At 31.3% G+C, this 16,598-nt stretch overlaps 1 protein-coding gene across 1 annotated transcript in view; it reads left to right on the top strand.

The window, feature by feature from the left end:
• The window catches only part of LOC129958172 (4-hydroxyphenylpyruvate dioxygenase-like protein), an 89,874-nt gene extending 73,767 nt beyond the window's left edge, over window positions 1–16,107 (top strand). Inside the window, exons 4-5 of the mRNA XM_056070417.1 lie at window positions 600–867; window positions 11,828–16,107. Of these exons, the coding sequence (XP_055926392.1) occupies window positions 600–867; window positions 11,828–12,044 (485 nt within the window). The 3' untranslated portion in view covers window positions 12,045–16,107. The remainder of the gene's footprint in view (window positions 1–599; window positions 868–11,827) is intronic.
• The last annotated feature ends 491 nt before the right edge of the window (window positions 16,108–16,598 follow it).

Below are 16,598 nucleotides of genomic sequence, written 5' to 3'. Positions count from 1 at the left end.
AAGCAAAGCCATTGCTGCACTATCCAATCGGAACTATATAAACCAGCACATGACGGTGGGTTCATTTTGTGCTTGCAATGAGAAATTGTCGCAGCATCTACGCTTTAACAGTAACTGACCAGTTCTCAATAACAGATTGAATGATTTAAAATTTGTAGTCGACTCCTGATTCCACTTTGACTCAATATAAATCTAAATGAATCTCATACCAAATATAAACTAATGTTAATATGTTTCTTCTGTACCAATTAATTTTATTATTACCTTGGGTTGAGATGAGCATATTAATTAATTTGAATATTTCCATTCATGACTGGTAAAATTGCTTCGAGATCATTTCAACCAATAAGAATAACTTTAAGTAACTTTTAGAGGCTGGCAATTAATATATAAGTAGTTTCGATATTTTTTGCGACTATACATTAGCTATTAATACATTGGCTATAAATATCTGTAAAACAACATCTATGCAAAAATTTTCTAATAAATAATGTGAGAAATTTCTGAAATGATATAAATAGTAAGAACAATTTCATATCTACAGAATTTACTGTTATTTTCCTGTTTATGAAATGACATGCAATTTCTGTTATTTTCAGCTAACTGTAATGTTGAAGCTTATTTGAGGCATCACAGAAATGAAGGTATCGAACATGTTGCTTTTAAAACAAATAAGATCGTGGACACGGTCTCCAAATTGAAAAACAGAGGAGTCATCTTCCGAAATCCTCCAAGAGCTTATTATGATGAGCTCAGAAATATGAAAAAGATATCTGAATTGGGTGAAGATCTGAGCGTACTTTCGGAACTCGGTATTTTACTTGACAATGAAGATGATGCAGCAGATGAGAATGGAAGTCCAAAGAAGTAAGTACCTAATGGACATATTTATGAATCCCCAGAATTATATAGCGATTACTATCGATATCAAGTTTCCAAAATTTAAATATTGTTCAACTTTGATTCTAACCAAGATTCCTTACATTCCTAATTTATTTTTTCTCAAAGTGACTACCTTTTCATTTCGTTTCCTTATATTTTCTCTCTCAATTTTTGAAAGGCGTTTGATGTATTAAAATACATACTTACACTTTGCAAGGAACCACGAGAATTCAAATGTCAGCTGGGGGAGGAGAAGCTTCATCTCTAAAAAATCACAAACAAAATTTAAGGGGACGAAGAAAATGTGTTGACAAAGATGGAAATTCATATGCGGAATGATACTATATTTACTTATTTTTATTTGAATGGATTTTTTGATAAGTAGAAAAAAATAAAATAATTACACAAATTATCTGAAAAAAATATGACTTATCATTTTTAGTCTCTATTTATGTTGCTCTAGATATAATTTATTGGAGTTTTTTCTATAAAATAATTATTTATACAAAAAATATTAAAATACAGTATTTGTACCTTTGTAATATATACCTTTTGCTTTTATTTCTTTTTACTTAAGAAGTGTGACTAATGAACCATAAGATCAATTAGTATTCTACCAATAGAAATAATTTTGTAGTTAAAATAAGTATCAAAAATGCATCTGACTATTTGTTAGAGTGTTTTAACCTAACTCCACTGTTTTAATAGATTCTAATAATTCCGAATCATTCAAATTATGGAAAAACCTGCAGAAATCTTATTCCCTAAATAATACCTAACGACCTTTTAATTGTGACCTTTAAAATGCCATGAAACAAATTAAATATAACATTAGTGTGTTGAAATATAGCACAAGAGATTCTGAATAGGTACAGTAAAGTAAAGAGAAATATGTCTACAAAATTCAAAATTTTGGACTAGGTCTTTGATATTATTTTACCCGAATTAACTTATACAATAAACTTTGTGCTGACCATATATTGATAATTTCTGTATTACTTTGTAATAAATAGAAAGACTTATTTTGAATTTATTTCAGCCTTTTCGAATAAATATTTTGCAACAAATCTTGAGGTCAATTGCAAGATTTAATAATAGCCATATTATTATGGATATTGCAACGAATATATAAATTATTACAGAATACTAATTTAGCAATAAAATAAAATTATTAGTTCGAAGCATCCCACCTTGGGTATGTCAGGCGTTGAGAAGTTGTCTAAAACAGTAAGAAAGTTTTTGCTTCCCTGACAGACACAATTATTTTGTTGCTGCTTTCTGGGTTTGTCGCACTTCTGTAGAATCTCAAGTCACTCTTAATGAGGGTTATTTTGCATCCATTATTCAGATCATCCCAAACTCCACATCAGAGGTGAAAGGCTGATTCTTTGGGATCGAAACAACTCATAAAATGAGAGAATGGGAAACTTTCGGCATTTATACATCCAACAAAAATTTTGGAACAATCCAGAACTTTAATATAAAATTCAGAATTTCTAGAACATGAAATATATTATGAATTAAAACGCCAGTTCCCGGATTAGTTTCCTGTGGCCGATATTCAAGACATTGGCATGTATATTAAAAGTTCAATGCTCTACCAATTGAGCCACTAAAGTTTCACTGAGTGTAATTTCTCCTATCTTAAAATGATGCATCTTATTTTCAAAATGAGTTGAATTAAGCACTTTAATTCAAGAATATGTCATGGATCCTTTCTAAAGAGTCTGCTTCTCATTAAGAGTGTTATCTTATTTGCGACTGTCGTCTATTTCATTATGCTTTTCAAGGTCATTATATAATTTCATACGGAGTACACGAATGATATCTTTTACTTCTTCTGGAGAAAATTTAAAATCCTTGCAATTCGTCACATCTGATAAGTGGCATGCCACCTGATATGAACCAAAATACTATATAAATGTTGCTTTTGGGTAAAGCTACTACCGACTACTCTGACCCGCCCGAAGTCACACGCAAAAAATACTGAATGACCGGAACGCCGCAATTGCAACACTGGCAGGAACTGTGACTGAATCCGAAGTATCATCATCGGCCACGGTACAACCCTTCACTTAGGAAGTACGTCCCGTCATCTAATGGAGGCAACCGACCCCCACCTTTTTCTGTGCCCATCAGGGTAGCGAGAAACAACCAGCATACAGGAAGTCTCTCAACCTCAATTACGAGGTCCCCCCCCAGAGAGAGAACCTTTTGGATAAAGATAAAAATCCATACAAGATATTCTGGAGCATAGAACGCTCTTCGTTGTTTGGAATCGCAATATCGATGATCTTCATACTGTACTCAAATGTTGCAAATAGCAATATTCCATTCTTGTTGTTTTTAGAATCAGTATACATAAATTTTATATCAGTCAGAGTTTTATTAAAGCATTCTATGAATTCATTTGTTTTAGGGCTGTGAGAAGTAGTCATATGATAATTGATATTACACAGTTTTACAAATATTTAAATAATTTGGATTACGGGATTGTCCTGAAATGTGATAATTACTCGAGGAGCTCCATGTCTAATGTCTTCCAATGCTATGAAAAGGGTTAAAGCTGAAGGAATGGAAACTAAGCGTCGAAGTAGCCATTGAGGAATCGATTTTCTTCGTAGGTATTTCCATATAACATATCAAATTATGTTTCGGTACATCCCTGGCCAGTAAAATCTTTTATGAATTCTGTCAAGCATTGTTGCGAAACTAAGATATCCAGATTTGAGAGGAGCCCAACTTGGTGTCCATTTTGAAGCCGCCAGTACAAATACAAAAAGATTACACTAACAGCACCACGATCACACTCCTGGTATGATGTGTATTGGCGCTATCAGATAAGACGCTCTTCAGAAATGGAATAGAAATTGAAAAAAAAAGGACAATGTATATTTTGAAATAATAGAGTGGTATTTATGGTTGCAGTTGCAGCATTTCGAAAAACTACTGATTTGGCTAAAGAAAAGAATTTTAAAAATATTAAAATTATTTCAGATTCACAATCAGCTGTTATTGCTTTGAATTATGTAAATGAGAAACGCAGTAAATAAATTAAAAGACAGCATTAAAGAAAGACAGGATAGTTTGCAACTAATAGAGATTCAAGGCCATCAAGAGCACTATGGAAATAAAAAAGCAGATAAATTATCCAAATAAGTTCTTCTATCAGATAAAGTATACATTCACAGCAATAGTTCTATTGTAAAAAAGAGAAATAAAGGTAGAAATAGAATTAAAGAGGAATGGCGACACCGTTGGAATAATAATCAAAGAGGATAAAAAACAAAAGAACTACTGTCATTTTGAAAAAAAAGTAATTAAATCGAATAAAAGCTAACTTTTTCCTCAATCAGTTTTTTTTATAGGACACAGTACTTTTAGAACTCATTTTCTAGCAAAGACGAGTAGTGTCAGTGTGAAAAGAGGTTGGAATGATTATGAAGGGTAACCTCACTGAATGCAAAACAAATATTCAATTAATTGGAAAACCCAGCCAATTAAATTATTACTAAATCATCGTCATTTCTTCGGTTAAGAAAATTATTTCTGCAATTATCTTCTTGGGACCTAATTAGAACCCTTCTTTAATCCACTATGAAGGAAAAGATTATTTACCCGCAATATATTGTGAAATTTAAGGCTTTTAAAGTATTGCAAAGTTGCTGGCGAATGGAGAGTCAAAGGTCTTCTTGAGAAGTTTAATCCATTATGTGAGGATCCGAAAGACCGTAAAGTGAAGAAGGCGATTGATAGTTTCCCTTTAATCTTTTTGTTTACCTGTGGGGTAGTTGTACCCTAATATTGGCTAGGACTACTTTGTGGCAGCCTGCATCACTGCCTAATGGTGGCATAACCGAGACCATAATTTACATGGCTTCGGTTAGGACGGAATAATATTCTGGTTATCCAGGTGTAATGGCGTCGTGAAAGTCCAAGTCTATTAGGAGATATTTTAGAATGACTATCAATCACATTTTCCTGGCAATATTGCTTTTTTTTTGGATCATGATTATTTTTACTCTAGATTCCTTCAATTAATTCGTTTTAGCTGTAGATTATTTGTTATGAGCAAGGATAATTATTGAAAAGTCTGCATCTTTTTTCTGTTCGAAGACGATGTCCATATCCACAATAATAGCTGGAACTGACATCTCAATTTCCTTTTTCATTAGATTTCTAGTTGACGTTTTTATGTTTTCTCTGTTTTGTACGTGATGGGAAAATCATGTTTTTGAAGTTGAAGTGCCCTTCTAATAAGTTTCCTTGAAAGATTCTTGATCCAGCATAGTGAATAATGATCTGGCTTAAATGGGCGACATTTTTCAAATAAGTGCGAATGAAATTTATTGATCTGTAGGAAAATTTTTGATGCATATTCCTAATACTGTTTCAAAAGGAAGGGCTTCCTTAAGATTGCCAAAAGGTTCTAACTATTTGGTTTCTTTCATAAAACTCCACATTATCTAGAAATTAATATAAATAACAAGTTCTTTTAATAAATTTTCGGAAGAATTAATAAAATTTAATGAGGTTCTTTATCATACATTTTGTTCAAAAAACGTAAAAGGCTTTCGCTTTCTAGGGGTCTGGTAAAATGTCATCACTAGATACAGGATGGTCTAATGCTTTTACTTTTTGTGAACTAAAAAAATGTATTAGTTTTGTTACTCCAGGACCGCTGAATAATAATTGGGAAGCTGTCTTTAATCGGTGTAAGGGATGTTTGAACGTTTTTGAGAATGATATTATGCCAATTAGACAAACAAATTTAGTGCATTTTAAATGACGCAGCAAATTACCCTTCATTCTTTCGAATATAGCAGGCTCATTGCAGAGACTAAATGGTATTAATTCGTACGAGATTTCCGCAGTAATGAATGCCTGCTTTCTATGATGAAATTTGTAAGCTTCTACTTTCAGTAATCAGAGCATAGGTTCATAGATGTAAAGATCTTCATACCCTTTAAAAAAATTATTTTGTCGATATGAGGTAGAGGTTATACATTTTTCTTTGTGATCTTATTGATCTATGGATAATCTACGAAAAAATGCCAATTTCCATCATTTCTCTTGACGAGAGCTAACCCTTAACTGGGGAGGTGAAATTTTAGGACTTAACTGGGGAGGTGCGGTCTACGAGACCGCATTTCATTTAGACTCAAATTAAATTTTCTAATGAATGTATTAGTATGAAAAACTGCCAATATATTTTGCAGAAGTTTTTCTAAGTATATCTGGTAACAGCCAGTCAAGTGCTCATTTAATAAATAAATTTAGTTCCTGATTGACGCTTATCTTGTTTACATTGTATTTAGTAACCTACAAAGTTATTTCAAGCTGTAGATGTTTTTCTTCTTTTGGATTTTCATATTTAAACTTTGTCTAAAAACCGACACTACGAGATTTTCTTTTTGTTCCCCTTTTCATTTGCCCTTAAAAATAAACAGAATTATTTGGTTAAATATCATTTTCTTAAAATTCGATTGCAACATTTTGGTGGCCAGATACTGTAAACCAATCATGGAATTAGAATTATGAAGTAGCCGAAGGATACAATGAGGTGTATGTACACACTTAAAACTTCGAAAATCGTTCAAAATATCGAATATTTTTTTATTGCTTAATAATGTTCTCTGATCCTTTAGCTTTCAAACGATACCAAGATGTTGTCAATATTCGAAATATTTCTCGAGTTATAACTATTTTTCTTGAGGTGCTTTCATTAAAAACTCTAGTTACGGTTTTTTTAAAACTCATTTATTAAGAATGATATTTTTCCATTATGTTGCTTCATTCAAACAATCATAACTCAACAAAAAATTAACCAAATACAATTACTTATGTATAAAAATAATCTGTATGAAATAGCGGATGTTTTGTGCCTCAATCAAAGTTATATTTATATAAATAAATTTTTAATATCTATTTAAAAGTTAAAATTACAGAAAAAATCTCGCTTTTTCTATTCATCGTTAATAAAAAAATTGTTTAAAAAAAACTATATATTTTTATAACTTGATTGAGGCAGACAACATGAAGACTAATATTAGGCATAAATTCCAACTAGAATTGTGTGTCTGTACAAATTAGAATTTAAGATATCATGTTTCAAAAAATAGGCTAATTAGCTCATTAAATATTATTTAATTAGTTAATAATTTGTGTAATATGGTTTTTTTCTCACTGAAATAAGTTTAAACATATATTAATGGCCTACTGTGAAAAAACTGTATTTTTAAAGTTAAAATTAAAACAAAAATCTTCTAGTGTGTACGTACACCTTAAGACCTGGATTTTCCAAAATGGATAAAAGTTGTGGTGGCAGAATACGATCTGAAGAAGCTCGCCCTCCACTGTGGTTCAATATTTTCCCACTAATGTACAAGTGATAACTGTATCACTCCAACTTTTCTGAAAATGCATGCCATGACTCGAGAAATTGGTCAAAAGAGCTTGATCGACTAACTACAACCTTTGGGATGAATGATGTGCCTTGCAAACACCTATTTCTTTTTAACAGGCACAGCAAAGCAATGGTATTAAAACAAGAAAAGTGTGCTCACATTACGGGACACTTTCAAAACTCACCTTAAGGGCACTTTCTCCGATAACCTATTGTCATTACATAGAGCTGAAGAGGAGCTGAAAATCCGAGCTTGACTGCCGAGTGAAACAAATCAGTCATACATTCACTCTGTTCTAGCTTTGTACCATCGAACGAATTCTAACATGAGTGAAAACGATAAAATTGCTCACTTCATGAAAGGCGTCGCTGAAAATGTCTATCAAGTGTTATTAAATGAAGATATAGCAAAAACATCCGAATTTATTGAATGCTATCAATATGTGGATAAGTGGCAACAACGATGAATTATACAAAAAAGATCTGAGATTACAAAACGTTGCAACCGTTGCTAGTATAGAAAACAATCAGGAACAATGATCTATTGTATGTCAAATTTTGAGAGAAGTTATAAATAAATTTCTGTCATCTTTGATTCTTAGGCTGAACCTCATCTCTATTCTTTAGATGTCATGAGGAAGAAAGTTTTGAAAACGCTAACACTCATAACGAAACTCTTCATGAATATGGATAGAGAATTTTCTAACCCAATATCAAGTGTACCTCTTTTTTACGCCGCTGCGGTTCGTCGCTACATCGCGAATATTTTTCTATTCCAAATCAGCCAAGTTACACTTCTCGTCCAGAACCATATCGATTTAAGACCGACGTTTAGAGAACTGGAGAAAGCAGGCTGGTTTGTTTTTATTGTGGTCAATCAGCCACGTTTATCGTTACTACCGGGAAGGATGCCAAATATTCTGCAGTTCTTGGAGCAGCCAGAGATAGAGACAGAAAATGGAATCTCCGGTCACCCACTTCGAAATGAATCATCTCAATTTTACACGGAATGTGGAGTTCTCTTAGAAATAGGTTATCTCCACTGTCTAGACATTGTAGTCGCTCTCCATCCATATGAACTGTGAAAAATTAAGCGAAGCCCCTTACAAAAGTGATGAGATGAATGAGAAAAATAAATTCTATGATGTCAACAATCCTCCAATTGGAAGAAAATAAAATCAAAGTAATAATGAAGAGTGAACCAGTTATAGCTTTAGTTGACTCAGATGCTTCCTATTCATTCATTTCAGCTTAATTCCCCAGTACTGTGCTACAAAAGCCACGCTCGCAAGTAAGCTGAGCGTATTTCTAAGAGTTGCAGATGGTAAATTTTTTAACTAAGTGGACGTCGCACGGTTAGAATCACGATGGAAAACCAGACTCAAATCCATGAGTTTATAGAGTTACAATGTGCACCGCAAGCTTTAATTGACAGTAGTAATACCAAGTTAAAGCTTAAAGATACACGTACTCAGTTTACAGTGGATAATTTTCCACAAAGAAGTATCTGCATAATTGGTAGCTGCAACATTCCTCCCTTGTCAAGAAAGGAGTTTAGAGTGGCAATGCCCATTAATTTCGGAAAATGGAAGAGCTTAATGGTTCAATAAAGCAAACTCCTAACTCTTCAGCATGATTTAATTTTTTCCGTGTGGTTATTAGGAAGCAACTTTCTGAAGACTTTATTCTGATGCACTTTATAAGGAACGTACCAAACACAAAATCACCAGTTTTAATCAGTAGTTGATAAGCCCAAATTACCAGTTTTAATCAGTAGCAAGCACAAATTACTAGTTTTAATTAGTAGTTGATAATCGTTAATCACGAGTATTAATCAGTTGTTTGACTACATGTAGTTGTACATTTAGCAACTTTAGGAAAAGCTCCGGATAAAAGATTCTGAGAAGTTCTTTTAACTTGCATTGACTCTTCTAAAGGAATATTTCCGATATTCCTTTCGATCCCTTAGGTAGTGCATCTTGGTTATCTGGATTATCAACTATCGTACATCAATGACTTTCGTCTAAGCACTCTCTCCGACTTACGTACATTCCTTTGGAGATTACTTGTTTTTAGGCAACATTTTAAGGTTCGCGATCTCATTTTTGTAATCATGGGGATTATGGAAGATATGGGTGGGTGTTCCTTTCGAAAAACAAATTTTCATATTAATTTGAAATCCTTATACTATTACTTTAGTTAAAGAGTGTAGGAGCAATACACATTTTCCTGTGGTATGCAATTTTCAAGCGCCCGGTGATGAGCAAAGAAAATACGTCGCTGCATTTCTTGACAAAAATATTTGAAAAATAACTCACTCCCACTACAGGCTGTCACGGCTGTGAGAAGACTCTGGAAAGTCCTATCTTTTGATGATGCCATATCTGTCATACGACAAAAAACGAATTTAAATAGTAGCTCTCGACTATTTTTGATTAAACGTAAGATACATTTTCCTATTGGTTGCACAAAAGTTTCATCGCAACTTCGACGTTCTTGATACCAAAAACATAACTTTTTTTAAGTATCAGCGGTCATTACTCAAGACCACAGAAAAGATGTTCTGGAATCCACAAGAGCACTTATCATATTATCTATTATTCCTCTCAAGTGCTTGTTAGATATCTTTACAGCCGATGGAGGACACTCAGTATATACGGTCTCCTGTCTTTAGAAAATCGCTTCTCATTTATATGGCTTGGAGAATTGACTGGATCAACGATATGGAAATATAACATTTAATAAATTCTGGTAACGTAGAAATTTTTTTCGTTAAGAATATTTGATAATTCTTTTAACGATATCTTTTATTAAGAGAGATATTCTTTCGTCTTCGGATATCCTGCACTTAACTTCCAGGGTAAGATACTCTGACTATTGGACCATGAGCTTAATTATTAGCACTTTAATTACTGCCTGCATTCTTGCATACTTTTAAGGATAGCCGTAAAATTCACTTAGTCAGTTTTCAATGCTTTACGCAAATGTAAGGCATCTTTGTGATTTACACACCCATACTTTCTTGTACCCTCAAGGAAGAAATAAATATTGGCTAGGTACACCAAATCATCCCATTTGTTAAATTCAGTCACTCTACTGAATTTTTGAACCCTTTGTTCGGGTATTCACAACCTCTCCTCAGAGTATTGATAGTTTCTTAATTGTTGTATATAAGCACTCATAGAACTGATGTGGCTTCTTCCGGCCTATTTATTTGCTTTTTCGCCTCAGGAAAATAAAATCCAAATTTAAGAGGTATTCTTCTTAAATGAATGTAATCCCTTCTTAATGTAAAAGAACTTTCATACATTTTGTGGAACTAAGCATTATACATTGAAGGAATATTTTTAAATAGCCAGAATTCTAAAGAAAGATCTCGAATTCTCCAAACTATATAATGCATTATATTAGGAGTTAAAACATCAGCTCTTAGATTTGACTATTGTGATCGGGATTCAAACAATGGGCAAACAGATTAATCGTTCGGTGATTCAGGTGCAGGTTCTTTGGATGACAACATTTTCACTTGCTTTATATTTATTATGATTTGTTAGAATTTTATTATTATTTCATTAGATTTCAGTGTCTACATATTTTTATAATGAAATTATTGATTCTAATAATTAAATAATAGAGCAGTCTGTATATATTAAAAATAGAATAATATTTTATTGAAGGTAGCATCAAAACATTTAAACCTTATGGCGATATATAATCTATTGTTTTCGTCAACAAAGTATTCAGATACTCCTATGACGAAATCAGAAAACTTTTAGTAGACATCATGAGAAACAGATGTTTTATGGAAATGCTGTTTAATGGGTGAAAATCGCTGGAATATATATACTGAAAATTCATAATTAATGAAGATATTATTACGAGCTATTTAATTAAAATGTTTAATCAATTTCCATTTAAATAAAACAGTTTGAAGAAAAATGATACAGTATGTCTTCAGAGGTACATTTCACTTGAAATCACTGCTTAATGTTTTCAGAGAAACCACACGCTGTTCGATACAGACTTAAATACATGGCTTACATGTTTCTGGAAACTATTATTTAATGATTTGGAGAGGAAACATGTATTATATTAGCACCTATATATATATATAATATTAGCGATTTTAGTAACTAAATATCATTGGTCAGACCAAGCTACATTGCTCTGTTATTATCTATTTGAAATTCTTCGAACAGTTAAATGGAGCACTGCCTATCACAAAAACTAACACAAGGTTTGTATTGCAATTGCTGTTTACACTGTTATCTAACTATTTGGTGTGAGAATAAATACAGTGCGATTCCTTTTATTTTTGGTGAATATGGTGCCAAAATAAAGTGTGTTTCCCTTTGTAGATAAATCAAAATTTAATTTGGACCATTTTCTATTGCAGTAAGCGAGCAGAATTTGTGCTTGATGTGTGAAAAATCCATTAAATGAAATATTAATTGAGCCTTATAAAACTCACAACACACTACTGTGATATTTGTGAAATTTTAGCATAATTTTATTCTGTTGTCTAATGATTTTTTTTAGAAAGTACCTGATGCAAATTTTTGCTAAGCCACTCTTCGATTTGAAAACATTTTTCATCGAAATTATCCAACGATCTGGAGCCAGAGGTCTCGGTTCGGGGAACATATTGGCACTTGTCAGATCCATCAGAGAAGAAGAGAGGAGAAATATGATGAAAAGTGAAGGAAAGACGCAAGAAATCACCAAGGAAAATTTTACAAGTCCGAGACAATGTTAATAATCTTCAATTTGGATTCATAAGAATAAAAACAATTTCTCTGTTTTCTCATTTTCCCAGCTAAGCAACTTTCGGTACTTCTTCGTTAATGGAACTCTAGTCATGTTCAAGCCGAAATCTGAGCTTTATTTGTCTTGCTACCGTCATTTACTTCTAAGAAAGCTTCCGTTTAGATTTAGTGATCTGTAGCTCAGATTTGGCAGAATTTGTCTGGTGTTCCAGAAACAGAAAAGTACTTTTCCTTTTCAAAAATTCTGTCTACTGTGTTTTATGTTAAGCTAGAGGTTGACATTAAATCACGACTTTCTAATGCTATAATTGTGAAAATCTAAAGAGGAGAACAGAGAGCAAGATGAATTTAAATGAATTTACTGAAATGAATTCAAATTACTCTTGGTAATCAAATATTTATCAAAGTTATTTCATTTTTAACATTTATTAATCAAAAAAATTTGAATTATAAATTTGTTAATCCAAAAAAATTTTCATTAGCTAAAAGCGGATAGTTTTGAAAATCAGTATTAATCAATCTGCAATAAGTGTGAATTAATCTCTCTGATGGTATAGAAGATCTAAAATGTCAATGTTTCCAATATAATTTCTTAGAATGAAAAACTTTAATTTATATACGGAAATACTTTGTTGGCTGGAAATTTTAATAAAAATATTTTGCAGCATTCTTGTATTAAATAAACTTTTTAAAAAAGGAAATATCTGCAAAAATTCCTTCTGAGTAAGTGTTTTAATTTGACATTTAAGTTAATTCTTTCTTACCTTCAGGAGACAAATTATAATTAACGTAACATTTCAGAAATCTCGTGTTAATACACATAAAGCATAAACTTTATTTCATTTTTTTTTATTCTGCATTAAATTTGCATAATAATAATACATGTAAACGCTGAAGAAATATATGTTTGGTTCCTTAAATAGGTATTAAAACTCTGTTAATAAGAGTTCTTCCTTTATAATCTGGCTTTGTAATAGTTACATTTATATAAAGTTTATCGCATTTGTCATATTTTCAAAAACCTTTGTTGAAGCAAAGGTAAAATATAATAAAAATAATACGATTTGGCTGCGGATGTAAAGCAGGCTCTGTTTCTTTACATGCCTAGCTCAATGTTACCGAATCATATTAAATAGTCTACACAGCTTTTCAAAAATGAAAGAAGAGTTGCTTTTTAATGATATAAATAAATGGTGGAAACCATAAAAGTAGATAATGGATTGCAAAATATTTCATCCCAACATATGATGAGTTTAGTACCACTAAATAAACACTCATATTACATAATAAAACGTTATTATTTTTAGTGATAAATTAAGTAGTATAAATAAAGCAAATGAACTGAGAAATAAATTCTATGAATACCCTTTTAAGGACATTCAGATTTTAAAGAAAATGATACCTCCTAAATGAATGATTAAGATTTTAAAAAGTGACTTAGTGAATACAATTTTAGACACATTTTATCATTTCTTCCTCAACGAAAATTCCCCGCTTTACACATTACAAAAAGGGAAGGTTTATTCTTCCGCTTATAACAAAAAAATCCCATATATGGCTTAACTGATAAGTGAACTATCCCTACAGGAATCAGCAATGTTTTAATAAAATCTGATTGAAATAAAATCTTTACAGATAAAAACAATGAGAAGTTTGATTGCCACCATTGCCCATGTAGAAAATATTTGAAGTAGTATTCTACAATTACATAGAATCTTTTGCTTTGATAATATCAGATATAATGTCGTTAGTAACTAAAATAACCTTTTCCCTCTACTTCAAATTATGACTAGAACCATTTGGAAAGTTGAAGGGAAAGTCATACCAATTTATTATTTTTGTGCAGTTTTGGTAAAATTGTTTAAATTAATCGAAAGTGTATTGTACTCGGCATGCTTTCAAGAACTGTTACTGAAGAAATTATTAATTCGCATCAAAAAGTGTTCGGTCTGGTAGATATAATAATTCTTCTCTATTTATTTGCATCCCTAGATTCAAGTAACTGTTTGTCAAAAATGAAAATGCCGTCTAAGAATATAACTAGATAATGTGTCCTTGTTCATCATGAAAATCTTTATAAATTCTATCACTGCAGAGATTTGAACTTGCATTAACAACGTAATATACATTACATTGTTTTGAAGAATACATTCAAATAGTTAAGTGAATAAAATGAATGACGTACATAGAATAGATAAGTAATGACACTTCAGTTGTTTTTGGCAAATGAAAGCCAGGTTATATCAATTTCCTTAACTTTACAATATATTTGCTTTGAATAACGGACCCGTGCATTTCAATACTTTAGTTGAAAATATGATTAAATTATATTATATTTTGGTCCACTCAATGTTAAATTAAAAAACTATTAATTTTCAATAATATTTCCTTTATTAACTTGGTAATGCTTGATTAGGTCATTTTCTATAATACTACTCCTTTGAATGTATCCATCATTTACTGTATCAGATGTGATGAAATTATTTTATGACACATATTAGATTTCATGAAACATAAGCTATGGTGAAAATGATACTTTTTTTGTTATGCAAAGTACGTTGAATGAGATAAAATTGTTCTAGCTGGCCTGAAAATGTGTCGACACTTTTTTTCTTCTTCAAAGATTTGCACTCTATCTACTATCTTCACCTGAAAAACTTCTGGCTTACCCTACCAACCAGCAAAGTAGTACATTTACTCTATCAAGAGTCATCTTACTTGATTTCACGATTTTGCCGTAATTCAGCTTGGATGAATATTTAAGCTCCATTTGGTGAAAGCATCTGAAAAGTAGATACCAAGCAGAGCAGAAATATGTTATTCTTTCTGTTGACTGTGCGTTTACTACATTCACATAATTTTTAATCAAATAATATTGTAAAACCGATTGTTATGTTAATTTTGTAAGGGATTTTTAACATAACTGGTAAATAATTGATCTAAAATATAAGCTGAACAATTTTTCGCTTAATATCCGTATTGTTTGGATTTAATTTTTAAACTGAAATTTTCTATTCAGGAATGATTTCTGCCCGACGCATTTTTCTCTCACATAATTTCCATAGATAAAAAAAATTGTTTGAAATAAGTAAATTTTTTCGATCTTCAAATTCATAACTTCAATTTATATATTCTTCGGATGCTGGAAAGAATTTTCATTACTGAACAATGTAAGGAAAAGTTCAATGAGGCATAACATTTCGAATGCTGTTTAGAGGAGGATCTATTGCACTTTGGAGCAGTAATCGTTTTGTTTTTGTTTATATATATAATATGCATGCTATAAGCATTTATTTACGAGTTGTGTGTAAGTACAATATAAGTATTTTTTCATTTCCTCCAATGTATTTAATTAAACTTGAAAGAGTGATCACTTTGTATTTTAATGAAAATGATAATGAATTACGCGAGATAATTATACTTAAAAATGAATACATAATTAATATATACTTAAACAAAGAAACTCCAGATTTCGGTCTTCATAAGATATTTGATTACATATTAAGTAGCAATGAAATATCGTAATTATTATTGTAACTTTACTACAATAATTTGCTATATCAATTACTATTTTTTAATATTTTTTGTGTTTAAAGGGCCTAGGAATATATGGAAGATTTTATTATATTTATCAGGTAACGGATTATTTGTTTATTATCTCTTTGATGTAGATTTTTTTTGTGAAATGAAATGTAGTTCATATATTATTCTCAGAAAATGCTGTGTTCCTCTTATGCTATTTGAATATGCATATTTATTTAAGACTTTTGTTTGATGCTGATTAACCGCATAAACATTGATTGTGCACTATATTTGTAAAATATAAAGATTAGATAAGCTGTTGCATTTTTTATATCCTTGATGAAGATGTAATTTTCTTTACTAGGTCGAAGCAAAATAATTAAACCTACCAGTGTTTTTGCTTTTTCTATGGGAAGCGTTTATACGTTATGCTTGTTTTGGTGTTAAACTGTAGTTGTATGTATCTTTTGTACTTCTCTGTGCATTTGAATAATTTGGTTTTTGATTTCAATAAAATAAAATTTGCCTTCATTGTTATTTTTATCTTTTCCCACTGTTTTGTTTTTCTAACTTAAAGCAGCTGCCCTTACATAATTATTAAAAATATGTATTTACCACTCAATCAGGAATAAATAAAATAATCTAATCTGAAATACACGGGAATATCCATTTCAATACAAATTTCTATTAACAACATTGTTAAGAGATGTGAGATTGGGATTGTTCTAATTTAGATTCTACGTACGTTAGATTTAGGCAGACAAAATATTTCTTCCATGCTAGAAAGTTGTGTGGCCTTACATCTGTTTTCTTGCTAGTCAATCTCATTACAAAATGAAAAATTCATTTTTACCTCGATGAATAATGTTAGATCTATCAAAGTTATCAGCCCGCCGAATGAGTCTCGTATTAAAAAATGTCTCGTCTTTGTCCCAAATTCGTAGAGACTGTGCCGCTTTTATTATTGTTTATTCTTTTTTAAATAGGTCATATAAAAAGATGATCTGGTTTTATCTTTTAAA

Source organism: Argiope bruennichi, chromosome X1 (genome assembly GCF_947563725.1).
Source record: "Argiope bruennichi chromosome X1, qqArgBrue1.1, whole genome shotgun sequence".
Lineage (NCBI taxonomy): Eukaryota > Metazoa > Arthropoda > Arachnida > Araneae > Araneidae > Argiope > Argiope bruennichi.
Note: the sequence above shows the minus strand (reverse complement) of the source record. Positions and strands in the feature narration are given on the sequence as shown.